Source organism: Miniopterus schreibersii, assembly GCF_964146895.1.
Source record: "Miniopterus schreibersii genome assembly, chromosome: X".
NCBI classification, from domain to species: Eukaryota; Metazoa; Chordata; class Mammalia; order Chiroptera; family Miniopteridae; genus Miniopterus; species Miniopterus schreibersii.
The window spans coordinates 87,274,541-87,289,872 of record NC_138104.1 but is presented as its reverse complement, the minus strand read 5'-3'; the positions used below and the strand labels follow the sequence as shown (position 1 = coordinate 87,289,872).

At 37.9% G+C, this 15,332-nt stretch overlaps 1 protein-coding gene across 3 annotated transcripts in view; it reads right to left on the bottom strand.

Annotated features, from left to right (window-relative positions):
• Nucleotides 1-15,332, bottom strand: part of DMD (dystrophin) — a gene marked incomplete at its 3' end in the record, with an annotated part of 1,946,774 nt that overhangs the window by 1,268,518 nt on the left and 662,924 nt on the right. For all 3 annotated transcript variants that reach the window (XM_081125527.1, XM_081125528.1, XM_081125524.1), the window contains exons 14-15: nt 3,682-3,783; nt 3,450-3,557 (exon numbers count right to left, since the gene is read on the bottom strand). In XM_081125527.1, coding sequence (XP_080981653.1) covers nt 3,450-3,557; nt 3,682-3,783 — 210 coding nt within the window. The remainder of the gene's footprint in view (nt 1-3,449; nt 3,558-3,681; nt 3,784-15,332) is intronic.

The window sequence follows — 15,332 nt, the reverse complement described above, 5'->3', positions numbered from 1 at the left end:
GATTTGAAGTGAAAAAAAGAATGTATACTGACGAAAGGCCCAGGGAATCTCCACCCTACTCTCATCAGAAGAGAAACGCCAGGAAAATTTCTCTTACATGGCAAAACTGATTTCTGAACCTCTTTATGTGCAGTTACTTATCTATATGTGAGAAGTACTCCAGTTTATTCAAATCACCTGTTGTTACACTTCGGCAGACTGATGCACTGTGGGGGTTCTCAACTTGAGGGAACATCAGGTTGCTGGGCCCTACTTGCAGAATTTCTGAGTCAGTGGGTCTGAGTTGGGGCCTAAGAATTTGCATTTTTAACAAGTTCCCAGGTGATGCTGATGTTGATGCTGCCGGTCTGGGGACCACAATGAGAACCAGTGATTCTCCCTGGATGAATTCTTTGAGGGTGAGAACAGAAACTAAGGTCAAGGTAGCAAGTCCTGATAAAAACAGCACCGTCAAAGGGACTTGCTGAGCTCCCGTTAGCATTCCGTCTCTGCCATTTGACTCTGCAGCCACCTGAGAGCGTCTCAGTTCCACAGGACTCCTGGAGCCTGTGCACATGACACTGTCTTAGGTCGCCAGGCTCCCCAGAGATGACCTTCCCTGGCGCCACCACCAGTCCTTCAGAGCATCTTGCACACTTGTAGATTTGGGCCTTCCCATGGTAGCCTACAGTTTCCCATAAGTCTTAGAATTCCCCTCATAAAGGCCACAGTTCCTTCTCTTCTTTTCTTTTTATCCTTTACAACAAATAAAACTTCTGTTTGGACCATAAAAAAAAGACCGATGCAATTTGGATAAAACTACAGATCTATAGGAAATGAAAATACTTGGCTCCCCATCTCCCACCTCAAATGAAAAGCAGGAGAAAATCCCGTGGGTTATTACTGATAATATTTCAAAACCAATTGCACTGATTGTATATAAAAGAGAGTTCAAGCACACGGCACCTATACCTAGGTATGTAGCAGGAACTGGTGACAGATGGCACCTGTTTTGGGTCTCAGATTGTGACATATTTTAATGAACATTAAATTCTTATTCACTGCCTGAGTCAGCAGGGGAATTTTACCTCAAATTCTACACCAGCTGTCAGGTTTTGTTAATTGGCTTAAACTATCAAACGGTAAGACTTATCCATAACACATTTTCACTTTGTTCACAAGTAAGGTGACATAATTTGAATTTTAATAATACTGGAAAATTATTGAGACTTTGCTAAGAGAGCATTCTCAGGGCCCTGAGGCTAATAGTCCTTTACACACACAAATGTCAACACAGTGGCATATGATCGTTCAAAATCACAGTTCTCAATTACTTTTAGGTTTTGTCAAGGAATCAAATGATATGAGGAGTTCTGAAATGGCTTAGAGAGCCTGGACCTGAGCCTCGATGTCTTGGTGCTCACCTGAACTCTGCTACTAATGTTCTATGACACCTTCTATTCATGCCACGTGGCTTTTCCTGGGCCTCAATTTCCTCTTCTGAAATAACCTTCTCTCTCGCATCTTCATGCCCAACGCTTCTTTAGACTAGTTCCTCTAATTGGTCTCCTTACTACCAAAAGTCTCACCACCAAAGAATATTCCAGAAATGCAAATATGACTGTTATCAAACTCTCAGCATCCCCCTATCAGCTGTAGAACAAAACTACAAATATACCACTGATATTTTCTCATTCTGTTGATACATATGTTACTTTTTGGAAACCTCTCTTTAGTCACGTCATCACTCAATAAAGCATATATTCTTTGAGGAATGATTTCTTATCAATAACAAGCTAGCTTGTAATAACTAGTAATACATAAGTGAATCTATTTTAAATTAAAAGCTTAGCCCTAGCCGGTCTGGCTCAGTGGTTAGAGCATCGGCCTGCAGACTGAAGGGTGAGGATTAGAATGAATGAATGAATGAATGAATGAATGAAAAGCTTAAGTTTAGTAATTATGGAACAAAAAATATATAATACAAATAAATATTTCTAAAATGGTACAAATTGAACAGGGGAAATTTATTTAAGGATAGCTTTTTAAGTAAATGATTTAATTATCGTGAAGTATAATACATAATATAGAGAGATAAATAGATTCACTTAGGTAAAATTATGAAACATTATTTACAATAGATCTTTGTTTTATATTAGAGTTGACAGCAAGTTAGTACTTAATAGAACTAATCAAAAGGAAATCCTAATTATGCAATATTTTACTTGAAAAATAAAGTTTAATATTAGATTGCCTCTCCTTTACTAGAAAATAGTAAGATTCACAGTGAAAGAGAAGTTTTAGAGATCTTTTTCAGTCCTGTAAGGTTCAACTCAAACTGAAATGGCTCAGTGACCACTTCCCAGACAGTATTTGTACTGCCAAAGTTCCCTCATTTCTCAAAACACAGGCACTTATTATAATCAGTGACATTGGTTTGTTTCACTGTTTTTTTGTCTTGCTTCTCAAACTGGGGTAAAAATCCCTTATATGTGAGGATAATCATCTCCTGTACTTCTCACATTTTTCAGAGAATCTACTTAAGTCTATTACCTTAGAACTATACTGTTTAGAATTTTATGGAATATTCACATGCATTTCCTAGTGTTACTTTTTAAATATTTTATTTTATTTATCTTAGAGAGAATGAGGAAGGGGGGGGAGAGGGAGGGAGAGAGGGAGAAAGAGAAAGAGAGAGAGAGAGAGATATTTGTTGTTCCACTTATTTCTGCACTCATTGCTTGATTCTTGTATGCTCCCTGACCAAGGATCGAACCCACAACCATGGTGTATTGGGATAATGCTGTAACCAACTGAGCTACCCAGCCAGGGCATTAGTGTTACTTCTTGTAAATTTTAACTGAAGTCTTATTTCAGGTATGCTATATTTTTTCAAGAATACAATTTTGTTTGAGAAAACAAAGCTCATCTACCTATATATTATGGAATTAATGTTTGTATCTCTCTAAAATTCATATGTTGAAGACCTAACCCCCCATATGACAAAAATAGGAGGTAGACTTTTGGGAGGTAATTAGGCTTAGTTGAGGTTCTGAGAGTAAGAGCCTCCATGATGGGATTAGTGCCCTTCTAAGAACAGGAGACACCTCCACCTCCAATCATGTGAGGATACAGCAAAAAAAGTGCTGTCCGGAAGCCAGGAAAAGGGCCTCACGAAGAGACCAGCACCTCAATCATGGATTTCCCAGCTTCCAGAACTGTGAAAAATAAATGTCTGTGTTTTAAGCCACCTCCCTGATGATATGTTGTTAGAGCAGCCCGAGCTAAGGCACTATAGCTTTCCCTATTTCAATAAAGAAAAGTAATAATATGATATCATTAAATAGACTGATCTAAGCAAGAACAAAGAACATTTGGTTTAGGACAGAAAGAATATAAAGATGAAATAATGCTGTTAATATAAACTATTGGGGTTTTTAAAAAATGATCGAAAGCTAAAAAATACATACAGCCATTTTCTGAAGACTTGATAACATCTCACTTTGATCCTTAAAGCCACTTGTGTGAATCTTGCTCATTGCATCTTCTCTTTCGGACAGCCACGTACTAAAAAGGCACTGAAAGAAATCAAGTAGTTCCCAAAAAGAAAATAATAATTATTAAAGTAGACCATCATATTTTTCCATGTACTCATTTAGCGTCTCTCCACGTCTTTGAGGGGTGCCATTTCCCACGACTCACCTGTTCTTCAGTAAAACGCTGCCATTTTAGAAGTATGTCTTGCAAAAGGACCCAGCGATCTTCTGTCCACCTACAGATATTTGCCCATCGATCTCCCAGGACCTGGGGAAGAGACGACCCATCGCAACATCAGCAAACAACTAAATGTTTACTGAATTCCATTCGAAATGGCAAGAATGAGTTAAGAAAGTATCTAATTTTGAGTGTCCTATGTATTCGAGGAGTTGTAAAGGACACGCTGCCTGCTTCTGCTTGTGGCTGATAAGGCTGCTCCTTCAGCTGGCCTTCCATCATTTCACTCACTCTCTCACCGCACATTGAAAAGCAAAGATACTGACAAGAAGTCTGAAGCAGTTCTCATACCACTATCTGAAATGTGTCCACAGTCAATGTAAGATAGCAAAGTCATAAAAATAGAATTAAAGAGAATTTTGCATTGATGATATATAAAATGTGTATCTTTCTTAGGTCGGAAAATACACCCCAAAGAATGAAAGTCTATTAAATACAATGCCTAAACACACCCTTATTTGAAATGACCCTGTATAATTAGTGTTATTTATATACTGATTGTAGAAGAAAATCATTAGTGATAAAATATATCCACATGTAGATTTTTAAAAATTATCTGTATTACTATTATACAGTATTTAAAATGACTATACTGCATCTCTAAACTAGTCTAGTGAGAAAATTAAAATATTCCCTCAGTAATAACTGCCAGATCTTTAGCATGTCACTAACATCTTTTTTTTTAATTATTATTATCTTTATTGATTTCAGAGAGAGGGAGAGAAAGTGAGAGAGATAGAAACATCAATGATGAGAGAGTCATTGATCAGCTGCCTCCTGCACGCCCCTCACTGGGGATTGAGTCCGCAACCCCAGCATGTGCCCTGACCGGGAATCAAACTGGGATCTCCTGGATCCTAGGTCGATGCTCAGCTGCTGAGCCACACCAGCAGGGCTCGCTAACATCTTTGTGTACATGCTATTTTAATGTGTAACATAAATCAAGTACCAGTGGTTTTTAGATAAAGAAATATGTGTTGTAATGCTTTCTGCGAACAGGAAGTATTTGATGATGAAAAATGTATCATTTATTTCAACTCCATTATGATGCACTTCAGAGCCTAAAATTTCTACTCTTTTGATTTACTCATAAATAAGAGAATTATTTTCCCATACCTACTGGATCTTTAAAACTAGACTGACGGTAACCAGACGTAACATAGTGATCATTTTGTAGTGTATACAAGGATCGAATGATTATGTTGTACAATTGAAAGTAATATGATGGTATATACCAATTCTACCTCAATAAAAATAATAAAGTTAAATGACTTTATACACTCAAAAAAACTGGAAGTATCTCAAAATATGAACATGTTTTATTTTGTATAGAATTAGAGATAGAAGAAAAAGGTTTGTAACTTATATTTTTTACAAGTATATTTGGCATCTAAGATAAGCCTCATTATAATTTCTACCTTACTTGATGCTACATGGTTGGATTGATCCACCTAGAAGATATTAATATATAATTCAAATATTACAAATGTAATTAGCATCATAACAAAATCCAGCTATTCCTCTGTGTCACTCAGCCACAATCCCCCCCTGGTTTTTACAGCCTGAAGTTATGGGGATTTCTCTTCCTGGCACTGGAACCCTGGGCTGGGACCCCTCACTCCTCTGGGAAACCTCCTCCACTGAGATTTCCCTCCCAGTTTTAAACTGCCACACGTGGGTGTGGGGCCAGCTGGTTCCATGATTCCGCCCCTCCTACCCTCCTGGATGTGCATCTTCTTCGATTCCCTAGTTGTAGGACTTCCATTCAGCTAGATTTCAGGTGGTTCTGAATGACAGTTGTTCTGTATTTTAGTTGTAATTTTGATGTGGTTGTGGGAGACGGCAAGTACTGCGTTTACCAATGCCACCATCTTGCCCAGAACCCCGAGACCCACCTAATTTTTCAAATATTTGTCTAGCCCGGCCCGCGTGGCTCAGTGGTTGAGCATCGACCTGTGATCCAGGAGATGACAGTTCAATTCCCGGTCAGGGCACAGGCCCGGGTTGCGGGCTCCATCCCCAGCAGGGGGGGTGCAGGAGGCAGCCGATCAATGACTCTCATCATTGATGTTCCTCTCTCTCTCTCCCTCTCCCTTCCTCTCTCTGAAATCAGTAAAGGTATATTTAAAAAATTTGTTTAATCTACCATCTTTTCAAAAAGGGAGTCCCATGCATGAGTAAGGAGTAGGCAATGGACATTTTACTACAGAGTAAAACGATGACATACTCAGTGCAGCTCAGTCACAGTGTTTTCAGTTTTTCTTCAGAAATGTCAAAAATCTTACTGCTTTCATCATAATGTAACTGATTTTTGTATTTCTTTTTATAATTTTACTCTCTACATTTCAATTATGTTAATTTATGACGGAAGCCATAGCACTGAAATAGTGATGCAAGATATCCACAGAAAATGCGCTATCCTAAGTCAATGAATTCAACAATATTAGCCATTTAATTATTACAAGCTGGTAGTTGTGATTTTTTTCTAAAACATATTAGAATGTCTTTTAGTGAACTTTTCTAGTGGCCATGTCAGTGTGTATCAGGTAAAATGGCATGTAATATATCTATTAATGGATTCATTGTGAAAAAAATTACCTTCAAATAGAGAAAATCTTACCCCTTAGCTAGTACACCATCTGCCCTATTTGATGATGTAATGTAAAAGGGAAAATTGCAGCCCTTCAACCCCAGTGGAGATGGGAGTCAAAGGGATAGACTCAAACTGTAGCATTATCTTTATAAATGAAAGAAAATGAACTGACCCTTCCAAGTAGATAGAACATCTGCTCTCTAGTACTATAAGTCACAAAACTGTTGTGTCCGCTGAAGCAGCATCTTAGGTTTGTTTGTAATCTTATAGACGGATGTTTACCACTTATTTATTTGTGGAAAACATCCTATAAAACAAATCCCAAAAAAACTCCATATACTAAATTGCTTCAGATTATTAAATTTATAGAAATTCCAAAATATATTAATGTGATACACTTTACACTGCAGTTTTTTACTGTATAAATGAGTCACACAAAACTAATATTAAATATTCTTTTAGGTACATAATCAATATAGTTAATACAACTATTTTAAGAATGTTATTAAGTGTCCTTTGTATTCAAATAATTATAATGGATAATTTTGATAATTCATTAAGCAAGTCTATAATTCAGCCAATATTTAATTTAACTTACAGTTAATGGTAGTATCCAACTCATTTATCACATGAATTTATTTTAAAAACAAATATTAATTGAACACATAATATATGTTCCAAATTAACAGAATAGAGATGTTATAGACTGAACTGTGTGTCTTCCTAAAATTCATATGTTGAAGCCCTGTCCCCCTTTAATCCAGAAAGTGACTGTATTAGGAGATCGGGCCTTTAAGTTAAAATGAGACTGCCCTGGCCGGTGTGGCTCAGTGGTTAGAGCATGGGCCAGAGCACGGAAGGGTCTCAGGTTCAATTTCCTTTCAAGGGCACATACCGGGGTTGCGGGTTCACTCCCCATCCCCAGTCAGGGAGCATGCAGGAGGCAACCAGTCAACGCGTCTTTATGACATCGATGATGTTTCTCACTTTCTCTCTCTCTCACTCTCCCTCCCTCCCTCCCTTCCACTCTTTCTGAAAACCAATGGAAAAAAATATCCTCAGGTAAGGATTAACAAAAAAAATGAGACTGTTAGGGTGGGCTCTAATCCAGTCTGACAGGTATCTTTATAAGAAGCCGTTTGGACACAGAGAAAGACCCCAGGGATATGTGTGCACATAGCAGAGATCATGTGAGGACACAGAAAGAAGGCACCTGGCCATCTGCAAGCCAAGGGGAGAGGACTCAGAAGAAACCAAACCTGCTGACACCTTCACCCTGGTTTTTTACTCTCCAGGACGGTGAGAAAAAAAATTCTGTTGTTTAAGCCAGCCAGCCTTCGGTATTTTGTAAGACATTTAAGAGAAGCAGATTCCATGGCATTACAAAATATCTCACATAACAAATTCTTAAAAGTAAAGATATACTTACAGTGGAGAGATTTTAGAGAATACATTTCAATTAGCAGAGTAAAACTGTTCAAATAGAGTAGATTTTTAATCATTAATTGTGATTAAATGTGACTCAACCTCCCAAATACAAATATGTTATCACTTTACAATTTTGGTTTATGTGGGGAAGGTAAAAGTGTCTAGAGCCAAACAACAACTGGTTCAACAATTGGTTAAATTACTAATATGCATATGCCCTTTCAAATTACAAAAACATTTTAAATACATAATTTTCCTATAATAATTCTGGCAATTCTTTGTAGGGCTGGTATTATTATCCACAAAAACCCCAATGAAATCAAGTGATTTTTTTCAGGAAATTTATGGCTAAATTATTTATTCGTTCTCAAAGAAAATGAACATACTAACCCCTTAAAGAATTGCTTGCTACAAATATTAAACAAGATTATGTATTGGAAAGCAGTTTTAATTTGAACAGAGTTATATAAGTATTGGTGGTTATTTACATTTTGCTTGATTATAGTATTTATATCAAATTTTCCAAGAACCACCAAGGGTCATGTCTTTTACTCTACTCACTCTAGAAAGGTACTTACTAACTTTATACAAATAGATGTTTAAACTTCAAGTATATTCTTCTTTAAAGATTTCCACCACAGGAGAGCATACGTTCCACTGCTTAAACCTATCTTCCTCTCAGAAAACTCTCAATGAAGGGACTCTAAGTCACTTCTGTTAGAATGCAGGCATGGTGCTTTTTACTAATCTCAGTAAAATTAGATAAGGGAATCAGAAATTGCTTGATTGTAAACTGTACGTATCTGCTCACAGGTAGATTTTTGTAATGCCATATGTGCAAATATAAATAGTTATACACAGTGCTTGAACTCAATGGATTTATTTGCTTATTGTTTAGAAATACTGGCCCTAATCCGAATTACAAAGGATGGAGCTCAGCAATTGGAAGATCATCAGTCCAGCCCTATAATCACTCAAAGATGCTGGTTCAGATCATTGCCTGGAGGGATGTAACCAAACTGTTACACAAGTAGCAGGGATTGAACTGAATGGGATTGAGAAGAAGCTAAATACCCGTTTTAAAGAATCAATGCATTAGGATTAGAAATCTTTTCCCTAGAGTAAAACATCAGTGTTTCCCTGAGTTTCTATTTAAGTATATGAATCCCTTGAACGTTTAAAAAGAATGCATATTTTTTAAAGCTAAGTAAGCAACACACGCAAATTAAAAAGAATTATAACATCTCATGAAGTGGTAAAAAGAAATGAATTTTTATTTATGTCCTAATTTGTTTCGGCAGTACAAGAAGCTAAAGGTCAGTTCACTTACTCGAACCCATTTTCGAGGGCTAAATCACAACTCCATTATCAGCTCTGCTCAGATTTGCAATGGGAAGGATCTTTCGCTCCCATTTAATTCACATCTCATATTGTTCTACATGCGAAGGACATTTCTCATCTGAGTTCCTTTGTTTGCCTGAGCTGGCTTTTCAAAGCAAATGTACAAAATGGCTATCAAAAGACCATTTGGATAAAGGCAGTGAGGAAAATTTGACAAGCCTGGGAGGTGAAACTTAAGCACCCTGACCCCTGAATTGATTGAAGCCAGTGGAAGAACATGATAGCTAAACAGTGCCCATCGAGAGCAGCATTACGAGACAAAGCGTTCCCAGGAGCGTGTCCACTAAGGAAGAAGCGGTTATGCGCCACGGACCACACAAAGCAGCAGCAAGTGGGGTTTCCAAGGGAGGGGGCGGCAAGCAACCCAGCTCATTGTATTGCAGTTCAAGCCCCCGGAATATGCTTCCCAGCTAAATGAATTTTATGCGTAATGAGGCTTCTAAAAATAACTTATTTCTTGATTTTTCATTCTTACTTTATAAACAACTGCACAGTTAAAGGGGAGAAGCAACTTCATCTTACCAACAGTGAACTAGAAACAAAATCGAGTAACTCACTGGCAGCAGTAAACCCGCACCGTGCTGAGGCTAGAAACGGGGCAGGGTACACCCAGTGACTAATGTCGAGCCAGGCCTGTGATTGTCTTCTCAGTTCTGCATCTTTTCACAAACTGTCAACCGAAGCAGCAGACCACAAAATGGCACGGCTTGTCGCTTCTCTGTCTACCATATGGCCCAGGGCGGGAAGACGCGTCCTAAATGTATTAGGAAGCGCTTACTGGAGGTGTCTCTGCACAGATCGTTCTCACTGCTGTTGCAATGATCCTGTAAGAAGTCCTGACTGAACTCAAGGGACTCAGTACTGTCACTTTCAAAGGTGCGGTTCACAGAGGAGGAAACTGACATTCGGGTGGGCTGGGCAGCTTGTCTAAGGCCACAGAGGTCACAGGGTTGAGCATCTGGGATTTGCCCTCAGATCTGCCTGGCTACAAGCCCTGTAATATTCCATGATGCCATTCACTGAGTAGAGCACACAGGATTTAAAAAAAAAGATGCCTTGTAATTTCTGCTCAAAGCCTACAGTAAGATGTACAAACGCTGAATCCTTTCTGAGTCTTTTCAAATTTAATTTTAGCAAAAGTTTGACTAGATTTAACAAAATATTTTACCTAACCCACTTGACAAGGATCTGAAGACTAATGTTATAATTTCATCTTAAAATATTTTGACATTAGGACACTGTATTTATTTAAAATATTAAACACAAATCAAAAAATACACTTCCAGATCAAGAAGATGTGCTCTTTGCAAGAACTGATTTTTAAAAGGTAAATATGACTGGCTGACTCACTAATGAAATTCTGCCTTGGTCATTATGCTAAAAATACAGTGAGATTTTTAACTTGAAGCATGTTTTTCTGTGCTGTTACAGTCAGTTCCATATATTACTTATTTTTATGAGTTCATAAAGTACTAATGAATAAATCTGGAAAGGCTGTGTTGTTGTTGCTGTTATTATTTGAGGGCTATTATTTAATGTTGGGTGGCAGCTTAATAAACTTTGTACTCTCCAGCTCCCACTGGTCTATTCAATAGGGAGACCAGAAAACACAGAAATCCTACGGAGCATTCCAGAATGACAGCATTTTTCCCGGCATTCATTCCATTCCCAGGCATTCTTTGGTAGCTTGGGGTTTTACTGTCCGGTCCTGTTTCATGCCTCCCACCTCTCAGCTTCTTGGGGCACTTCTCACCTTTGTGCTTCATGTCTTCCTGAGTAATACATGAATTTCACACAGTGTATAGATGTCTCAAAGCTGAATACCACCACTGGAGTTATCAATATGGGGCTTTTCTCCCAAGTATTGTCTTACAACCTTTCTCTTCTTTCTTCTTTAAATAACTGCCTACCAGTGTTTATGGTAACAGCAGAAGTATTTACGGTGAATTTGAAGACTCGTAGGAGGTGAGAGTCACATGGGAAAGCCTGTCCTTTCAACCTCAAGGTCTAGATCTTTAATATTTATAACGGGCATTGTCATACAGTGGAATCTATGAATCTGCTCACCTGCTACACATCACTAGGCTTAAAGTACAGATTGTATGAATTCCTGTCCCAGATTTACTGTTGCCCAACTTGGTAATATCTGTCAGGAAACTCAAATCCTGCTATTATTTAGTTTTCCCACTAGTGAAATGGAGATAATAGTACCTGCTCTGGGAGCCTCCAAGCTAGCTCACTGCAAGGGTCAGATAGAGGTCAACAGATGTGAAAATGCTCTGAAAACTGTGATGAATTATGGAGGTGCTTGTGATTGATAAGAATTTAGAGATTAATCAATGGAAAATCAGCTTTTGTCTCCAGATGTGATAAATCTAGAGCACAAAAGAATTTCAATACAGAATATAGTAAAACATGTCAGCATGACACTAAAATTACTAGGTATTCATATGTTACCTAGAGTCTATTAAGACTTACATTTTATACAGGAGTTGAAAATCTTTTACTTTTACATTTTTAAACCAGGAGAGTGCTCCAATATGTGACTTATTTGTAATCAAGTGAGTGAAAAACATATATCCCTCTGTGCTTCATTCTAACTGTTGACATTGGAATATTCCATGTACAAGAAATCTCCAACTCTAATGTGTATACATAATAAAATGCACAAAATAATCTAGGTGTAAGAGGATGGGAAGTGATGTGGACTGGGGCTAAATGGAGAGCTCATGCTAAAGGGGGCAGAGCTATTTGATTCCTATTGCGGTTAATACCCAAGAAAACAGGCCAAGGATCATCGGATTACATGCTTTTTCCAAGAAGGCTAGAAAGTCATAGTTTTGTATCACATTTCCTAAATTTCAAACATTGATAACTAATCAAAATAGTAAATACCATGAGGACTGAATAGAACTTTATATGAATATATTTATAATTTTAGATGTAATAGACAAATTCCTAGAAATACACAAACTACTCAAACTGACCAAAAATGGAAAACCTGGAAAATGGAAATAAAATTTAAAAACCAAAATCAAAAATAGAAAGTCTTACATCTATTAAACACATTAAATCTTTCATTTAAAACTTTCCCATAAAGAAAATTCCAACACAAACGGTAATTTCCCAAGCCTACACAACCAGATACTTAAACCCAGCAAACATATTACAAGAAAGGAAAACAGAGGGGATCAATGGGGGGAAAAGGGGGACATCTGTAATACTTTCAACAATAAAGGTAAATTTTTCAAAAAAGGGAAAACAATAGGCCAATCTCTTTCATGGACACAATAGGAAAATTCTATATCAAATGTTAGCAAAGAAATCTAGCAACAAATAAAAAGGATTACACATATCATCCATGCTAGGTTTACCTCAGGAATGCAAGGCTATTTTAATATTAAAAAATGAAGCAAGGTGATTTTACATATTAACAGAATAAAGGAGAAAACTAATATGATCGTCTTGAATGATTCTGACAAATAGGTTTGATATAATTCAGTATCAAGTAATAGTAAAACCTCTTAGAACACGAAATAAAAGGCATCTGCAACAAACCTGCAGGAAATATCACACTTTATGGTGATTCACTAAAAGCCTCACCTCTGAGACCTAAAATGAGAAACAGATAGCAACAATAATCTCATTTCCTTGAGTATACATCACAATAAGGCAAGAAAAATTAATAAAATAAATAATAATTGGAAAGAGAGAAGTAAAGCTGTAATGACTCACAAACAACCTCTGTATGTACACCTGAGTGATGCTACAGATAAAATATTCAAATCCATAAGTAAATTTAGCATGGACTCTGGATACAATGCCAAGAAACAACAATCAAATTGTATTTCTCCATATCACATGCAGCAAATAGAAAATGAAATTTTAAACAGATATGATTCACAACAGCAGCAAAAATATCAGAAACCTAGGAAATGAAGATGAATATAAGTGACGTCATTGGAATGGTGACATGAGAGTTACCCTTAGGCTCTCCCCTTGAAGTTTCAACAATCTGAATAGCTACAATTCAACAAAGAATTCCCTGCTCAATGCATAAACACATCTGCGAGATCCGCACATTGAAAAATCTAAAGGTGGGCAAGTGGAAGCAAACTGGGGAGGTGTGAAGGGAGAATAGTACAAAGGAGCCACTGATTGCAGCCCTGCAGCCCTGCAGCAACTGCAGCTGGGGCTCAGGATGGGGCTCAACCCAGAGCCAGGAAGAATCAGGTTGTGACTGGCACTCCCTTTAGCCAGGGGAGGAGCAAAGAGATTTAGTTCGCATTCCTGCAGAAGTGAGCCCAGAGTCCTAGGCAGGGACAAAGCACAGAGGTGTGGCCACGGTTGTTTGGGAATCTGCATTACAGATAGAGAAACAAAGTTATGGAGACTGGTTGTCTCCCCTTAACTTCCCAGAGCTCCCCTCCCCTCACCCTTCATGTGGGGTTGCAGAGCACATCATCTGCACGCTTAAGAACTGGTACTACAGAAACACTTTTCCTGAGTGGAGGGCGTACTCTAGCATCATACTACCTGACTTCAAATTATACTACAGAACAACAATAATCAAAACAGCATGGTATTGGCAGAAAAACAGACACACAGACCAATGGAATAGAACCGAGAGCCCAGAAATAAAATCACATGTGTATGGGCAAATACTTTTTGAGAAAGGGGCCAAAATCACACAATGGAGAAAAGAAAGCCTCTTCAACAAATGGTGCTGGGAAAATTGGAAAGCCACATGCAAAAGGATGAAACTAGGCTACAGTTTGTCCCTATATACAAAAATTAACTCAAAATAGATCAAAGGCCTAAATATAACATTAAAACAATAAATTACATAGAAGAAAACATAGGTACTAAACTTATGGACCTTGGTCTTAGAGAAGATTTTATGAATTTGACCCCAACAGCAAGGGAAGTAAAGGCAAACATCAATGAATGGGACCATATCAAACTAAAAAGCTCTGCACAGCAAAAGAAACCATCAACAAAACAAAAAGGCAACCAACTAAATGGGAGATATTTGCAAACAATAGTTCTAACAAGGGGTTAATATCCAAATATATAAAGAATACATATAATTCAACAACAAACAAACAAACAATCCAATTTAAAAATGGGTAGACATCCTGAATAGACACCTCTCCCAAGAAAACATACAAACGGCCAACAGAGACACGAAAAGACGCTCAACTTCACTAGCTGGGAGGGAAAGGAAGATCAAAACTACAATGAGATACCACCACACACCTGTTTGTTAGAGTGGCTGTGATCAACAAGACAAGTAATAACAAGTGATAGAGAGGTTGTGGAGAAAAGGAGCCCTCATTCCGCGCTGGTGGGAATGTAGACTGGTACAACCACTATGGAAAACAGTAGAGTTACCATAGGACCCAGCAATCCCTCTTCTGGGAATCTACCTGAAAATTTTGAAAGCATTTATTCACGAAGTCATATGCATCCCATCCCTATGTTTGTTGCAGCATTATTCACAGTGGCCAAGACATGGAGACAACCTAAGTGTCCTTCGATAGAGGACAGGATAAAGGAGATGTGCTACAAGTACACAATGGAATACTACTCGGCCCTAAGAAAGGGTGAAATACTGTCATTTGCGACATGGATAGACAAAGACGGCAGTATGGTGGTTACTAGAGGGAAGCATTTGGGAGGGGATGACAAGCAATTCTAAAATCTATGTGAAAATGCAAATGAACAAAAATAGCTAAGAAAATATTTTAAAAGGAGAAAACAAATATGAAGAGCATACAGTGGCCAAGATGGACTTAGTGTTCCCCTCAACTTGACTAAACTCTAGACTATAGGTCCAACCTCCCTTTTCTTAGAGTATTTAGTTTAGAAAACTTGACGTTTTAATTTTTTTCTCTGCCCCTTTTAGATGTAAAAATTCTACAACCCAAGAATGCCTTTCTCAAGGACTTGGGAGCCACCCCTTGGAAATGTCATTATCAAGAAAGATAATGCCTCTGTCTCCTAGACTCCAAAGGAGGGTAGAAGCCTAACTCTGATAAGAGACAGTTGACAAACACAGATGGCATAATCACATTAACTATCCAATCCCATAATGTCCTCCAATGCCTTTACCCTAGCTCGTCCTGGCACTTGGAAATTCTCCTGGCTTTTGTTC